The 16,261-nt window shown below is 36.5% G+C and overlaps 1 protein-coding gene across 2 annotated transcripts in view; it reads left to right on the forward strand.

Moving 5' to 3' along the window:
• The window catches only part of Arms (Ankyrin repeat-rich membrane spanning), a 640,210-nt gene that overhangs the window by 536,485 nt on the left and 87,464 nt on the right, over positions 1-16,261 (forward strand). For both annotated transcript variants that reach the window (XM_090402051.1, XM_090402052.1), the window contains one exon: positions 13,022-13,332. In XM_090402051.1, coding sequence (XP_090258177.1) covers positions 13,022-13,332 — 311 coding nt within the window. The remainder of the gene's footprint in view (positions 1-13,021; positions 13,333-16,261) is intronic.

Genomic DNA, 16,261 nt, shown 5'->3' on the forward strand with positions numbered 1-16,261 from the left:
TACAATCAAATCTAACACTCTTTGACCTCAAGTTCCTTCTATGACATACTGCTTGAGGAAGTTGTCTCACAACAGGTCAATAAATTCAGTCTCATTCTTCTCATGAGATTTTACTGCCACCCAATCAATATTTGGATAATTAAAGTCTACCATTATATTACTCTTTTTACAGCTATCATCTCTATTTAGTAATACATTTCTTCATCACTAGCAACCAGATCTGTAACAGCATCCCACTATGTAATTGATCTTATTAGAGTCCATCTCACACCAGATGGTTTCAAATACACTGCTATATGAAATGCTGTTACTAGTACTGGTAATCCTTGTATAACCCTGTACTTATACAATGCGGTTTCGATATAATGCGGTCTACAAATTATAGTAACCCTTGTTCAATGCGGTACTTATACAACACAGTTTCGATAAAAACAAGTCTACAAATTGTAGTAACCCTTTACCTACCTTTTCATATATTTTTCACTGCACGACTTAAAAATCACATTTTATATTCGTTAAATTTGCATCTGCCCATATCGCACATGTAATTATAAGTAGCGATTAGGGGAAATACCCTTTAGCATGCATGTGCATCAATTATTTACCATATAAAGTGTTTATTGTTGAAAGTTTTCGTTTTCTGCCAGGAAAGCACATTAAAAATCATAAGCTTGTTAATCTCAAGCTAAGCACTTTATTTTCTGGTAAGTTACATACAATATGTAATGCTTTGTTATGTAAAATTTTATTTTTATAGTAATGGCCACTTAGAGGGCTTTTGCGATATGGTTGAAAACGAAATTAGTGAATTAATTGATAGGGAAATAGATTTAAATTAGGAGGAACTGGTACAATTATACAACTAATAGATGATGTCGAACCAAATGGTGGGAAAAATTCTGGCGAAGATTCTGATTGTGATTTGATCTGATTAGAGTCCATCTCACACCAGATGGTTTCAAATACACTGCTATATCAAATACTGTTACTAGTACAGGTAATCCTCATATAACCCTGTACTTATACAACGCGGTTTCGATATAACGCGGTCTACAAATTGTAGTAACTCGTGTTCAATGCGGTACTTATACCAACACTTTAAACTGAATTCTTAAAGAATTCAGTTTAAAGAAATTAGTAGAAGGATTGGACTTGGCAAGAAAGTTAGGACGTTATTTTACAGATAATGATTCCTCAGTGGAACACTCCAGAAAATTCACAAGACAATTGGATATTTGTTTACCTCCATATTATGAACTTAATAAAAAAATTGCAGCATAGTGGTAAGCAAGGTCTTATTACTGACTTCTTGATAGCTAAACCAGCTGAAGTATTTAATGAGAATTATACAAATGATGTCCGAGAGATTTCAAGTGATGACAATGTCCGGCCACTCGTAAATAAAGAACATCTATGAAATGTTTGTTTTGAAGACACTGATGACGATTAAATTATGCATTTTATTTTATTTTCCCTAAAACATTTATGCATTATGGGCAATGAAGTTTACATACAATTTGTATTTTTATAAGTTTATACTATGTATTTTTTTTTTTTTTTTTCATAGTTTGTGTTTTCTTAACTTTCATGAATTACCTGAATTAAATAAAAATATTTTTTGTTGGATATGTCATTGTTGTTTATATAATTTAAAAAAAAAAAATTTTGGAACATAACCCTACTTTTTCTATGTGATCTGAGTCTTGCATAATGCAATTTATATAACTCAGCATTTCTGTGGAACGTAACATCCGCGTTATATGAGGGTTACTTGTACTACAATCATAGTTCTCAATACTAACTGGATTCAAGTCATCCAGTATCATTGGTGACATATCCTCTCCTATCTATTCTTCCTAAAAATACTCTACCCTTCTTGATACCAGTTAATGTCTGATTCTGATAGCCATGTCTCACTAATGCCTATGATCTGAAGTCCCAACATATTGACCCAAGGTAACAAACTCCTCTACCCCTTTGTTTCTGATACTCCTAGTATTCATATATAGACATAATAATATACCTGCATATTCTTCTGTGTATTCTTAACTGTAGTCTGCATGACACAGTTGGACATCTTACAGATCTCTATTCTTCTCTAGTGCCTTTTACATGTAGACATCTTTGCACATATTTGATGGGTCCGAATTGAACAAACACAAAGTCGAAATTGTTCTGGGCATGTTTAGGTTGCTATAAAGGTTGCAGATGGGTCCTCCACATTCTTGGAATGATTAGTCCGTCATTTTTGTTCAGGTTTGGATTGTGTGTGTGTGGTCTGATATTCCTGTTTTTCCATAATGGAGGACACATAATGAACACAAACGACACATATTTAATGTGTCGTTTGTGTTCATCTTTTCTGATTAGGATAGTGCGTCCTGTTTGCCCTATGTAGGGTAGGTTACATATACATTGGATTTTGTAAACCCCTGGGTGAGCCAGGAGTGGAAGAGATCTTTAGAACTGAGTAAATTTCTTAATTTTGTCAGGGATTTGAAGATAGTCTTGATGTTGTATTTATGTAGTGTTCTGTCTATTTTTTCTGAAATGTCTCTAACATATGGCATGACTCTTGTATTCTTATAATCTTTTTTGTTTTTAGTGGTCTTTTTATGGAGGATCTTGTGAACTGTTTTTTTATTATAGTCATTTTTTACAAATGTATGGTTAATGATTTTGAATTCTCGGTTTAGAGCTTGTTCATTTGAGTAATTAGTTAGTGCTCTGTGTTTAAGGGTGCTTATGACTTCTAGTTTTTGTCTTGGGTGGTGGTATGATGAAATTTTGCATATGTACTGGCCTGTGTGTTTAGGTTGGTGGTAGACCGAGAAGAAGAGACAGCTTGAAGGCAGACGTGTGATGAGTGTGTCTAGAAAAGGAAGAGAGTTATTGTTTTCAATTTCAATGGTGAATTAGATACATTTGTGTTGTTTGTTCTTAAGCTAAGGAATGTATTTAATATATCGCAGCCATGGGGCCAAATGGCGAAAATATCATCAACATATCTGAGCCAGACTTTGAGCTGACACATTTCTCAAAGTCACTGAGTTCATGTTATGTTGCCATTCCACCTCTATTCAACTACTACGATGAAATACTGCTTCCTATTATCTGTGTGTGTGTTGCATATTTCAATTCTTGAAGATGTCTCTGTGATTGAGATGAAATATTAGATGAATTAATTAGTGCTTTTAAATGCTTTCCTGGTGCTGTTTTATTCCTTTAAAGCTCCAACATGAGATGAGTAGTACCATTAAGCAGGATCTGCAAATAGAGAAAAAAATATTGTGGAGGATATAAGAGAAAGGTGATGATTCCAAGCTCATAAGAAATAAAAGGCACAGAAAAGAAAAACGACTCCATAGTAAGGATGACAAAATCAGATTATTAGGGATTTAGTTGTGCTGGTAGATAGGTTTGAAGTTCACCGAGTATATTGCAAAGTGGCCAAGGCTGCTCATAGAATTATCACTTGATTATTGAAAAACACGTGCAGAGAATAAGAAAGTTATCATTCTCCCTTTAGAAGAAGGGCTTTCATACACCCACATCTGGATTATTTTATACAGTCAGTTGCCTGTGTTACTCTGAGATGAGGTAGTGGTGGAGAGAGTCAGTTGAGTGCTCTGTTGAATGTTTCATGTGATGGCAGTAGACTGAGGGTTTGTGAGTTGCAAAAGTTAGTAGATAGACAAAATAGAGGGGATAGAATACAAATATTTAAATTACTAAAAAGGTTTTATAGGATTTATGAAGAGTAACTATAGAGTAACAGATAATACCACAGTAAAATTAAATTTATTATGTAAATATTTTGCCTTACATATCATAAGACATCATCAGTACAAACAGTGAATGAACAACAATATGGAATTGAATAAAGAAACAGTAGAGCACGTGCATTAAATTGGAATCCTGCTATGTATACAGTTGTGTGTTCATGGATTAAAATTATTGGGCTGAAAATAATTAGTTAAAAATAAAATATATATAAGAGATTATAATTTATTTTATACAATTGAAGATAACAATTTCCCACACTTTTGGAATAGTGAGGCAGTTGTTACAATTCAGGTTAGGTCTATGAAGTAGGGTTTCAACACTTTCTGTATAAACAATCATGTTTATATTTGCATCTTTTCTTCAGTTTGGTGTTTTCCCATTGGATACTCTGGTTACTGTTTTCATTTCCATGTTGAAGCACACCAGATTTGTGAGGTTTGATAGCTGGATGTGGTCTTGATATTCAGAGACATTTATTTACAGATCTTCCTATTTGTCCATAGTAAGACAAGTTGCACGAACATGGCACTTGGTATGTGCCAGGTAACATCATTGGTGAGAGTTTTTGTCTTGTGGAGAAAGTAGCAGGTTATGAATTTAGTTGATGAGTTTATAGGTAGCAATGAGTTGATATCTTTTCTTAATTTTTGCCACATGTTCAGAGATGCCTTGAATATATGGTAAGTCCTGTGGGCTTCTTGTTTGGATTGCTGTATAGGAGAGTGGTTGATTATTTTGGGGGTTATTCTTGGATTATATCCATTCAGTAAAGCTGTTTCTTTGACAATATCCAGTTCTTGTTTTAGAGATTCTTTAGAAGAACAAATCTTGTGTGCTCTTGGTACTAGAGATTTTATGATGCCATATTTTTGAATGGTTAACCAAGAATAACCCCCCAAAAAATTAACCAGTCTCCTGTACAGCAACCTAGACAAGAAGAAGAAGCATACAGGATTCCTATACCATAATAAATTTAGTTTAATCCTTTATCCAAGTGTGAGCAAACAAAGTTTGCACCTGAAAGTATCTTCAGGACTGGGGTGAGGTAGTACAACACCGGGCAACTCGTTGCAAAGGTGGAGCAAGCTAACAGCACTCCTATCTCAGTATCTCCCATAATGCAAAACACATCTCCTTGCGGATATGTATAATGTTATGCATTAAAGGAAGGGCCACTACCCAGACTGGTTTCGACCTTTATTGAGGTCTCTTCAGTGGGAGCCAGGCTCAGAGTTGGAGATACTAGACAGAAGCATTAGCAAGGTCATCTCTACCTATAGGAGTTGCCAAACGGTGTGCCACCTTTTTATTAAATTACTCTGGATTTAGAGAAGGATGTTGAAAGTTTATTTTTCACTTGGTTAGACTATAATAAATTTAGTTTAATCCCTTATCCAAGTCTGAGCAAACAAAGTTTGCGCCTGAAAGTATCTTCAGGACTGGGGTAAGGTAGTACAACACCGGGAAACTCGTTGCAAAGGTGGAGCAAGCTAACATCACTCCTGTCTCAGTATCTCCCATAATGCAAAACACATTTCCTTGTGGATGTGTATAATGTTACACATTATACGCATCCGCAATTTGAAATTAAGGGAAGGGCCACTACCCAGACTAGTTTCGACCTTTATTGAGGTCTCTTCAGTGGGAGCCAGGTCCAGAGTTGGAGATACCAGGCAGAAGCATTAGCAAGGTCATCTCTACTTATAGGAATTGCCAAACGGTGTGCCACCTTTTTATTAAATTACTCTGGATTTACAGAAAGATGTTGAAAGTTTAATTTTCACTTGGTTAGACTATAATAAATTTAGTTCAATCCTTTATCCAAGTGTGAGCAAACAAAGTTTGTGCCTGAAAGTATCTTCAGGACTGGGGTAAGGGCTCACACTTGGATAAATGATTAAACTAAATCCAATGCCTCTGACTGTGCTCTTTAAGTCTAAGTTCTGGTAGAGTTCCAAGGGAGTGAAAAGAAGACAAAATAATTTTATTTTGTAAGGAAGGCTCTAAAACTGCTGTAACAAATTATAGGCCAATCATTATCTCAGGTCTGGTGGTAAAAGTACTTGAAAAAAGTGGTCAAAAAGAGAAATCAAGAATGGTTGGATAAGAATATGATACTCTATGATGGACAACATAGCTTTGCGAATGGACAGTCATGCCTTACTAAATCACTTAAGGAATTGAACAACGTAGATACGAATATAAATTAAATTACACTTTAATAAATATTTCCGATATTTCGGCAACGTCCTGTTGCCATCTTCAAAAGGAACTTACAAAAAAAAAAGGCACGTGCACGTAGGTAATACAACACAGTAACTGAGAATGAAAAGACGAAGCTATTGTTCTCCTAAAAGTCCTGATGGTGCCCTCTAGTAGGTTAAGTAGGTGTTTTTGGCCGTTGGGCTGAAGGTCTGCTGATGTATGCCTCCCAAATTTGGGGCAGTCGCATACAACCAAATTTGTTGAGGTCTGGAGAGTTTCTTAGGGCTGAGGTTGATGCCATAAATAGTCTTTCGAATTTGTATTTGCTACGGTGTATTACTGTAGCTTTCTTCCACCGTATTCTGTGGCGTGTATCCAGAGCATGGTCTGCAAGACCGGAATGGCTGTACTTGTGGAAACGGATGTAGTTCTTGTGTTCAGAAATTCTGATATTCACTGTCCTGCCTGTTTGGCCAAAGTAAGACAGCTTACAGTTGCAAGAGACCTGGTATGCACTAGGTAGGTCTAGGGGAAGTTGTTGGTCTTTAGTGTCTTTAGTTGCCCCAAATTTGGGAGGCTTACATCAGCAAAACTTCAGCCCAACAGCCAAGAACACCTACTTAGCCCGCTAGAGGGCACCATCAGGACTTTTAGGAGAACAATAGCTTCATTCTCAGTTACTGTGTTGTAGTGCCTACGTGCATGTGCCTTTTTTTTGTAAGTTCCTTTTGAAGATGGCAACGTGACTTTGCCGAAATATTGGAAATATTTATTAAAGTCTAATTTAATTTATATTTGTATCTACGTTGTTCAATTCCTTAAGCGATTTAGCAATGCATAACCAACATATAAGCCTGTCTATGAGAGTCATGCCTTACTAATTTACTAACTTTTTATGATAATGACAACCAATTTGAATAAAGGAAATATCTATGCAATGATTCTGCAAAAGCATTTGACAGAATACCACATGGAACACTTACAAAAATTAGAACGAATGGGGATGGATATGTGGATAAGAGGATGACTAGTGTGCCATAAGGTTCATTGCTAGAACCATTATTGTTTAATCTGCACATAAATGATATGGAAAATAACCTGAAAAGTTATTGAGTTATTTGCTGATGATGCAAAATTAGGTAGAGCAATAGTGAATTAAGGCAGATATGTAGAGAGATATTGCACGATGATTTAAATAGGCTGTTGGTATGGGTAAAAGATAATGGGTTATAAATTAAAGATGCCAAGAAATTATATTCTTGGTTTCATCTTTTATTCAAGTGTAAGCAAACAAAGTTTGCATGTGAAGTCACTTCATGACTGGGCTATATAGAGGCTACTGACTTCACATCAATTGCCTTAATATCCCGTAATGCAATGCACATATCCTTATGGACATATGTAATGCTATGCATTATAGGGAAGATCACTACCCAGACCGGTTTGACCTTTCAACATTATCTCTAATCTAATTTATTTATTTATTTAGCATATGATGTAGATGTCTCAGAATAAAACATACAAATTACATAAAACAGCATAAAAACAATTTTAAAAATCATATTAAAAGGGGTACACTAGGTCGAAATGATTAAACATCAAAATTAAGAATCAGGAGTCAGAGCTTAGTTAAATCCCGGATCCACTCCAGGGATTCTGGGGTCAGTTTAAAAAAGTCCTCTTTAGAACCTGAGAATGAGTAGATAGGGATCAAGCACAATGTGATTGATAGTCTGGATCCCTCTACCGCATTCACAGTTTGGAGTATCGGACCAGTTCCATTTATGCAAGAGATGCTTATATCTCCCATGTCCTGTTCTGATCTGATTTAAAGTGGTCCATACATGTCTAGGGAGATTGAAGCCCTCCAGACGAGATGTCGGATTTGAGATAAGTATTTGAAGATTGGAAGTATGTTGAAACCAATGCTCTCCCCATGACTCGCATAGGTCGAAGTTCTGGTCGTTTATTTGTATTGCACTCCTCCAGGCAGGGTGCCTGGATTTCAGTCTTTGTGAAGTATGGAAGGAAATGTCTTGGTGGATAGGCAAGGAACTGTTTCCAATTATTTTTGTCCATAGTTTGCTTAAGGCTTGGGTCCTGCGGAGCGAGGAAGGGGCTACATTACTGAGAATAGGAAACCAGTAGCCAGGAGTAGATCTTATAGCTCCAGAGATTATCCTCATAGTTTGATTCAGCTGGACATCGACCAAAGAAGTGTGTGCGCTGTTCAGCCACACAGGAGCACAATACTCTGCTGTGGAATAGACCAAAGACAGTGCAGTAGTATGCAGTGTGTTGGCATCAGCACCCCAAGACGTACCAGCAAGTTTATGCATTATATTACTACGAGTTTTTAATTTCCCAGCAATATTTTCTAGATGATATTTAAATGTCAAACTTCTGTCTAGGGTAACTCCTAGGTATTTTGGATGATTGTTAAATTTCACCTGTTGATTTCTGAAGTAAACTTTTGGGATATAGTTGGCCTGGATATAACGTAAATGAAAGCATGCTACTTTAGTTTGGTTCAGGTTAGGTTGTAATCCCCATCGATTAAAGTATTTATCAAGTACAGCCAGATCTTCAGTTAAGGTGTTCTCAGCTTTTAGGAATGTTGAATGTTAAGTTGCAATGGCAATATTGTCAGCATAAATTAAAGAGCAATGGGGCAAGAACTGACCCCTGAGGTAGGCCATTTTTAATCTTAAAGAATTTACTTTGGGATTCGTTGAGAGATACTTGTATCCATCTGTCTGCTAGTATTTGATTAATTAGGTTGGCTAGTTTTGGTGATGGGATAGTTTCTAGGAATTTAAAGATAAGACTGTATAGCATTCTCTCTCCATACTGTGTCATAGGCAGCAGAGAGGTCGACGAATACCAATATTGTTTTCAATTGTTTTTCATAACCGTTCTCTATAAAGGTTGTCAAGGCCAGTACTTGATTGCAACAACTTCTGTCAGGTTTGAAGCCAGCCTGTTCCTGTGGAGTTCTGTTATGTATACTTCAAGAAATTCTGTTGTATAGCATTCTTTTGAGAAGTTTCAGACAGATACTTAACAAGGCAATAGGACGGTAGTTGGAAGCAATGCTAGGGTCTTTGCCAGGTTTTAAGACAGCAATAATTTTAGATCTTTTAAAAATTGATGGAAATATGCCAGAGTCCAGGATATTATTGTATATAGCAGTAAGCCATTGAATAGTTTTTGGTCCACAGTTCTTAATGAATTCAGGGTAGATGTTATCGAGTCCAGCTGCCTTCCCAGTCCTCAATGAGTTAACTGCCTGGGTAAGTTCCTGTGAAGTGAAAGCCTGAGATATTGATGATGGTGGAATATCTGTTTTGAGATTTTTTAGTTTTTGTTTCATTTCTCTTGTAGTTATTTTATCTTGAGGATATTTAGTCATTCAAACTATATGCTTTGCAATGTGTTTTGAATCTATGGCAGGCAGTTTGCCAGAAGTCTTGTATTAGGGTCGAGCTTCTTAATCAGGGACCAAGCTTTTCGACTGGAATGAGTAAAATTAAAATTGTTCATTGTTTTAATCCATTTGTCTTTTCTAGCATTGTCAAGAGACTTCAGTTGCTCATTGGCTACTATAGGGTTATTATTAGTAGAGAATTCTTTATACAGGTTTTCACTGTCACTATTCCAGCCTGAGATATATTCTCTCCTAAAACCTCTTGGAATCATTTGGCAGCACCAATAACAATGCCAACAAATCTATTGTAATTTTTTACAGTGGGCTAATCCAATTCAATCCAATCTAATCTAATCCAATGCATTATGGTAATAAGGTGTGACACCTTTTGGCTACTTAACCTTGGTATCACTTCTGGGTTTGCCTCCCACTCCCACTGATGAGCTTCAATAAAGGTCAAAACTGATCTGGATAGTGGGCCTTCCCATAATGCATAGCATTATACATGTCCGTAAAGATATGTGTTACATTATGGGATACTAAGGCAATTGATGTGAATTCAGTAGTCTCTACATACAAATAGCTCAGTCATGAAGTGAATTCACATGCAAAGTTTGCTTGCTTACACTTGAATAAAGGATGAAACCAAGAATATAATTTCTTGGCATTTTTAATTTATAGTATAACCAAGTGAAAGAAAGTTTCAATTTCAAAGATAATGGTTGTCAGTTTAATGTGGAGAAATGTAAAGTTATACATTTTGGGATAAATAGATTATCTCAAAATGTATATAAATACTTATTATTATTATTATTATTAAACAAGACCTCATGGAGTCAAAGACTCATCTAGGAGGTCCTTTTATCTCACACACATCTCATCATACCGGGTCTTAAACACATTCAAACTCCTTGCAGACACCACACTCTCAAGCAAGGCATTCCAATCATTCACAACTCTGCACGAAAAAAAACCTGCCTCTCACTCCCCTACTCGCACCCTCTTTATACAGTTTCCAGGGATGACCTCTGGTTCTCCCCTGATCTCCCACTATTCGCTGTAGAACTTCTCCACCATTGATCCTATAATAACCCCTTACCAACTTGTAGGTCTCTATCATATCTCCCCTCTTCCTTCTCTCCACTAGACTCTGCAAATTACATCTTTTCAATCTTTCCTCATACTCGACATTCCAGAGGTCAGAAACTACCTTAGTCAGTCGCCTTTGGACCCTTTCCAACATCTCTTCATCCTTCTGAAAACCAGGTGACCAAATCTGGGCACAATAGTCCATGTGTGGCCTAATCAAAGCCTTATACAATGGAACAAGAATCTCCCTGCTTCTACACGTCAGTGTCCTCCTCATCATTCCCAGAAGTCTTTGTGTTGTCTTCACAATTTTGGCGATGTGTCCCCTAAATTTTAGATCCTTATCCACTATCACTCCCAGATCTCTTATTTCCTCTACTTCCAACAATATATTCTCACCAAGCATAAATTCTGCATCCCATCTTTGTTTTCCAAATTTTAAAACCTTACATTTTGCAACATTGAACTCACATCCCCATTTGCTTGCCCAATCACTCAATTTATTCAAGTCTTCTTGCAAGGCCACAACATCTTCACTACTCTTTATGGTTCGTCCCAACTTTGCATCATCTGCAAACAACTGAATATCTCCATCCAAATCTTCGCCAATATCATTAATATACAAGTTAAATAGTAATGGCTCTAAAACAGATCCCTGCGGCACTCCACTAGTGACTTTCCTTTTCCTGGATATTGCACCCCCATACACAACTTGTTGATACCTATCAGATAGCCAGTCTCCAATCCAATGCACTAATCTAATATCCAACCCCATCTGCTCTAGTTTGACTGTCAACTTATCATGAGGTACTCTATCAAAAGCTTTTGCGAAATCCAAGTATATTACTGTGTATCCTTTTCCTCTGTCCAAAGAAGCAGTCACTTTATTGTAATAAGTAAGTAGATTACTAAAACACGACCTCCCTTTAGCAAATCCATGCTGTCCATCAAAGATTATACCATTGTTGTCAACCCAACTCTGGATCCTAGTTCTCACAAGCTTCTCCAACAACTTAACCACAACACCTGACACACAGATAGGCCTATAGTTTGATGCTTGTGTACCACATTGATTGAACTATCCTCCAGGAAATAGATGAAGCTAGGGATTTGAGGGGGGGGGGTATGCAGAGTTGAAGTTTAGAAGGCATATTGCTAAGGTAGCTCGTAAGATTACTTGGTTATTGAAGACTAACAAATAGAGATAAGGAAGTTGTTATTCCTATTTATTAGGCTTTGATACATCCACATCTGAATTACTGTGCTCAGGTCTGGTCTCCTGGATTTCTTGGGAATGAGGAAGTGGTGGAGAGGATTCAGAGGTGAGCAAGTAAATGGTGAATGGTCTATGGAATGTTCCCTATGAGGATAGATTGTGTGTGTGTGTGTGTGTGTGAGGGGGGGAAGTTGGTTGATAGTCGAAAAAAAGGAGAGATATAATAGAAACATTTAAGTTACTTAAAGGATTTTATTTTATAGAAATGATGCAGGGAGAACTGTTTCACCACTTGGCTAGAGTGGACAGAACAACAGGTCATCCTTGGAATTTGAGTCAAGTGTGGGTGTGAGGACTAGATTTTAGCTTGAAGAGTTGTGAATGAATGTAATGGGTTGCCAGAGTCAGTTGTTACTGCTTTGTCTGTTAATATGTTCAAGGAGAAGAGGTGCAATAGATGTTGCATTGATAGTTTGGGTCTCCCACAATGAGTCTTTGGACTCCATGGATAGGTGCCTGTACAATAATAATATTTCTTCTTTTTCACCTAATATCTAAATTTTGCAACCTCACAGACCTATAATTTTATCCTAGTAGCTGTATTCCAGATCTGATACCATCTTAGTTATCCTCTGAATCACCTCTCATATATGAAAGAAATTATGCAATCATATCTGAACAGCATAGCTGAGATAGACTTGCACATTGTGGAGATGATAAAAAAACCCAAGATAAGGATGGATAATGACTCAAAATTGTCTTTTTAATTTCTGGTTTAATTGTGGATTTTGACAATGATAAGAGAATGTTGACATGTAAACTAAAGAGGTTATGGTTATAAGACCTTTAACAACATATAAATTGCTGAGTGCAGATTTGGTCACCTGATTTTCAGGTGATCAAATATTTTTGAAAGGGGTCTGGAGAAAAGTAATTAAAGATAGTGCGAAGTCTCTGGAATACTGTGTATGAGAACTAATTAAAAGAAAGATGCCATCCCTGGAAGTTGTATAATGAGGGTATGGAAATTGGGTGTTTTTGTGCTAAGTGGATGAGTGGAATGCTTTGCCTGAGAGTGTGGTAAGTGCAGAAACAGTGAATAAATTTAAGGCACAGTAGGGTGAGCATGTGTGTGTGTGTTATTGAGGATCTCCCACCATGATAATTCCATGGAGGTGTGATTCTTATAATAATAATAATAATAATAATAATACTGAAAAGGTATTATTGAGTAAATGATTTTTACTTCATCCTTATTATCTTATTTAAACCTAGTCTTATCATTGTCTTCTTTACAGAAGATCATCAACAGCTGTCTGAAATAATGAAACTGGATACTAAACTTGGTCATCCATCTCCTCCACATTCAAATTTTCCAAATCATAGTATTATCAACAAAAAAGGTAGTAATGGCTATTCTAAACACTTTTATGATTATTGGCAAAATCATCCTAATTGGAAATGTTCCAAAGATCAGATAGAGTGTCGAACCTCAGGATCATTAGCAGCTCCTATTGTACCTTTCCTTTCTCCTCAGACAGCTTGGTGTGGTTGCAGACCTGATAATGTGCCACTTATTTTTTCTGGGATAACAGCCATTAAACCTACAGTAAGTATATTAAAGTGTGTCCTTTGAATAAGAATATTCATGGATTTGTTAACAATATTAAATCTCAAATATGAAATAATTATACTTAGTTTATTAATAGGATATTTGGTCTGTTGGGAAGGGCTGAATAGTTAGCTATTAAAAAGGAAAAAAATATGTACAATATTTCAGCCAAAAGCAGTGAATATGAATTAAAATAAAGAAGCATGCAAGGAAATGTTTATTATTTTGCAGTTGTACTTTCAGATTTATATCTGATATTTGCAGTGAGAATTGTTGCTTACAGAAGCATCATAGTAGAACAACTGCATAGCACATTTGGAAGAATAAGGCATACTTTAGTTGGACCTCACTTACCTGGGTTCATTTTCAAATGAAACACAAGGAACTTTTGTATGGACTTTTCAGCTAAATATTAGTTGGGTGTTTCCTATTGCAAAGTATAACTGGCACAGAGTTAGCAGACATATCATTCCTCGCAAACCTGAGCTGCCTCATTAACTAACCCTATGCTCCATAGCAAATGAATATTAACTGCATGTTAGTATTTCCTTGCTTGATAAAAACATACATTTTTCTTTTCAAGATTTTTGACTTGAAGAAAGTGCACAATTCAGTAAGATTCAATGCCTTGATGAGCACTTTATCCACTGCTTAGAGATATGAAAAAAATACTGGAAAAAATCCAGTATAGAGTGATTACCTGATTATCAGAAATTATAATTATCAGAATTGTTTCTGGAATAGTTGTTCCCCTAAGCAAAAAAAAAAAAGGGAGGGGGGGAATTCACTTCTTGAGAAAGGATGTTCCAGAGGAGCAGCAGATTTGGTGTATTTTCAGCTGCTGCTTTTGTTGTAACAGACCCAAGAGAAATTGAGGTATGATGAATGCAAAATCAGTGAAGACAGCAGTGTCCATGGAAATATTTGCATAAAAGGCATAGAGCTAAAATAGTGCATCTGTGAGATATTAATTGAGGTGAGACATTGAGGGATCATCTGTCATCTAACTCGCTTTCCTTTGGACAGCATCAAGAATTTTTATTTAAAGGATGGGGAGATATAATATTTGTTTAGCGTTAGTAACTAGAAGAGAGAAAGTAGCATCTTGAGCAGAAAGGATTGCCCAATTTTTTAGAAGCTGGGGAAGCTATTGATGTAATGTGTTTATGCCAGCTAGACTGGAGTTAAACATCAATCTCACCCTGTCTGGTGATTTGTGTGTTACTGGGGGACAACGTTATGTGACCTGAGATTCCTTTTGCAAGTATAAAGATAAGACTTTGTTTTGGTAGCATTGAAGATCAGTTTATCCCATCCCATTAAAGGACAATGTGTGAATCAATGTGCCTTAAACTTCAAGATCATTGCAAGCGATCTTTAAGGTTAGGATGTCTGAACATTTGCATGGCTTGCCGAATGAACATGAAGTGTACTATTATCAGCAAGCTACAGATGGGATTGGTGATTGAGAGCAGGTCATCTAATGTCGACCAAAGGATAGCCGGTTACTTTCTTGTGCGACTCCTATCCACAACCGTTTGTAAGACTATTGTACATTATTACTGCAGATAAGCTAAGGACTTTTTTCTATTTTTATTAATTTGTGTAAGAACTGAGCAGTTCTCAATGCTAGACACAATCAAATGCTCTTTCAAGCAACAGCATATGTTTCTCCAAACCTTTCCCTGGTGCATGTCCAGTGATGGGTGATGTAGAATCTAGAGGGGTGAGATATACAAGGTGGTCATTGATTAACTGGTATGCCTCTAGATAGTGGAGAAGTTGACTGTTGATAACATTCTCCATTATTTTGAGGAAGACTTACAATGAGGTTAATTGGTTGATAGTAATGGCAGACTTTTATCTCTCTGTTTTGGAATAGGTTAGATGTATGCTTACTCTTCCATGCATTGGTATAAGTGCCAGCTAAGTAAAAAAGATTGTAGGGATGATATAGGCATTAATTCTGAAGCATAATGTCTGATCACAGTTGGAGAGAGGCATCAGATTTTTTAGTGTCAATGTTATTTAGTATTCTTTAGATGCTTCTTTTGCAAAAAAAACATACATAGGGTGCGCTGTTATTGGTATGGTCAGAGACAATTTGCATTGGTTGTCTATACAGGAATCAGAGGAGATGAGCAATGGCAGGATTCTTGCTATATCTGCCTACTGAACTTGATCTTCTGGTCGAGAGCAGGTTGAAAGTGCAAATCAGCAAATGTTGAATCTGATGGCATTTGGAAGGGACCAGAAGGCATGACTTTTGTTTCAACAGGAGGCAAGTTTTCTACTATTCACTCTTATATACTCAGAGTTGGATTTGCTGATAGCTGCTTTGCATTTATTATGTGCTTCAGAGTAGGATGATCATGAAGCTGGGGCTCTTAGTTTGTTGAATTTTCATCTCGTACTTCTTTGGTGCACACATTTTGTTAAATCCATGGCTTGGAAGCTGGGCAGGAATATTGGATGGAATAATGAATGAAGGCCGTCATACCTGTGAAGATAATTTTTGTTACTCACTCATTACAGGCATTTAGATCTGAAGCAGTAGTCTTACCATGAAATGAAAGAGTAGAAATTGCATAAGGATTGACAACATAGACTACATAACTAATTAGAAGCTAGATAGTGGAGAAGCTGACTGTTGATAACATTCTCCATTATGCTGAGGAAGAATTACATTGCGGTTAATTGGTTGATAGTAATGGCAGACTTCTATCTCTCTGTTTTGGAATAGGTTAGATATACGCTTACTTCCATGCATTGGTATAAGTGCCAGCTAAGTAAAAAGATTGTAGGGATGATATAGGCATTAATTCTGAAGCATAATGTCTGATCACAGTTGGAGAGAAGAGAGGGGCATCAGATTTTTTAGTGTCAATGTTATTTAGTATTCTTTAGATGCTTCTTTTGCAAAAAA

Source organism: Typopeltis vanoorti, chromosome 12, assembly GCF_054136105.1.
Source record: "Typopeltis vanoorti isolate ZY-2024b chromosome 12, IOZ_Tvanoo_1.0, whole genome shotgun sequence".
NCBI lineage: Eukaryota > Metazoa > Arthropoda > Arachnida > Uropygi > Thelyphonidae > Typopeltis > Typopeltis vanoorti.